Source organism: Propithecus coquereli, unplaced genomic scaffold, assembly GCF_000956105.1.
Source record: "Propithecus coquereli isolate 6110/MARCELLA unplaced genomic scaffold, Pcoq_1.0 Scaffold168, whole genome shotgun sequence".
NCBI lineage: Eukaryota > Metazoa > Chordata > Mammalia > Primates > Indriidae > Propithecus > Propithecus coquereli.
Window position 1 is genome coordinate 2,515,843 of NW_012141413.1, and position 1,540 is coordinate 2,517,382.

Genomic DNA, 1,540 nt, shown 5'->3' on the forward strand with positions numbered 1-1,540 from the left:
TGTGCCCTTTCCTGGCTTTGGTATCAAGGTGATACTGGTTTCATAGAGTAAGTTGGGGAAGATTCTCTCCTTCTCAATGTTATGGAATAATTTCTAGAGTATGGGTACCAGGTCTTTCTTTGCAGGTCTGGTAAAATTCAGCTGCGAATCCATCTGGTCCAGGACTTTTTTGTTGTTGTTGGAAGCTTTTTTATTACTGTTTTAATCTTCTTGCTTGTTATTGGCCTGTTCAGGAGTTCTATTTCTTCCTGATTGAACTTGGAAGGTTGTGTGTTTCCAGGAATTTGTCCATTTCCTCTACGTTTTTGAGTTTATATGTATAGAGCTTTTCATAGTATTCATGGATATTTTGTATTACTGTGGTATTAGTTGTAGTATCTTTTTCATTTCTGAATGAGCTTATTTGGGTCCTTCCTCTTCTACTCCTGGATAATCTAGCAAGAGGTCTACCAATTTTGTTTATATTTTCAAAGAACCAACTTTTTGTTTCATTGATCCTTTGTACTGTTTTTGGTTTTTTTTCCATTTCTTTTAGTTCTGCTCTGAGCTTAGTTATTTCTTTTCCTCTGCTGGCTTTGGGTTTGGTTTGCTCTTCATTTTCCAGTAGATTTTGAACAAAAATTGAGTGCTATCTCATTATTCTGGAAAGGTAAATTAGCCCTTACTCTAAAGATCAGCTGGGCCATAAACAAATTTGCTAAGGAGGTATGTAACGTATTGGAAAACAAATAAGGGCTAACAAGCATAACTAAGTGGTCCATCCATTAAGGTACCAGTGATCAAATCCCTACCTGGAAATTTTTTTGGTTATTGAAGTTACTAAATATATTTGAAAATAAAAGAAAGATCTTACTATAAATAGAAATGTAATGCAGGTGACTAATCTTCCTACACAATTAAATTCATCACAAAACATTTAAATCAAATTTTCATATATCCAGACTCAAAAGATCACTTAATGCTGCAGCATTTAGCCTGAGAATAGCCACAAAAGAATGTCAGACTCACCCTGATCATGCCGCCTACAACTTCCATCACCCTGCCTCGATACCACATAGTATCGGATCCTCTTACTGCACAGGCTTCTCCCTTTTTCCAGAAATAAGGCTCCAAAAGACCAAGGCATTTTAAATTACACTGAATTTTATTCATCATTTTTCCTAGCCCAAATTCTGGAAAAAATATTAAAGACAGAAAGCATTTAGGAAAAATGCCCTACCACTTTTCAATAAGAAGTCATCACCAATCTTTAATAACTTCATAATTTAGGTAATATAAAGAACCAAAAATCAGCCCCCCATAGGACTTTCACAAAAATCTGTATGTTTCAAAACATACTGCTAACAGCATACAATTATTCTGATCTTTGATTGTTATGATTATTATTTTTTTAAGAGATGGGGTGCCTCCCTGTCACCCTGGCTAAAGTGCAGTGGTGCAATCTAGCTCACTGCAACCTCCAACTCCTGGGCTCCAGCAATTCTCCTGCCTCAGCCTCCTGGGTAGCTGGGACTACAGGCGTGTGGCAACATGCCTGGCT

At 36.9% G+C, this 1,540-nt stretch overlaps 1 protein-coding gene across 1 annotated transcript in view; it reads right to left on the reverse strand.

The window, feature by feature from the left end:
• Positions 1-1,540, reverse strand: part of RNF17 (ring finger protein 17) — a 69,094-nt gene that overhangs the window by 34,129 nt on the left and 33,425 nt on the right. Inside the window, exon 6 of the mRNA XM_012641673.1 lies at positions 1,009-1,172. Within this exon, the coding sequence (XP_012497127.1) occupies positions 1,009-1,172 (164 nt within the window). The remainder of the gene's footprint in view (positions 1-1,008; positions 1,173-1,540) is intronic.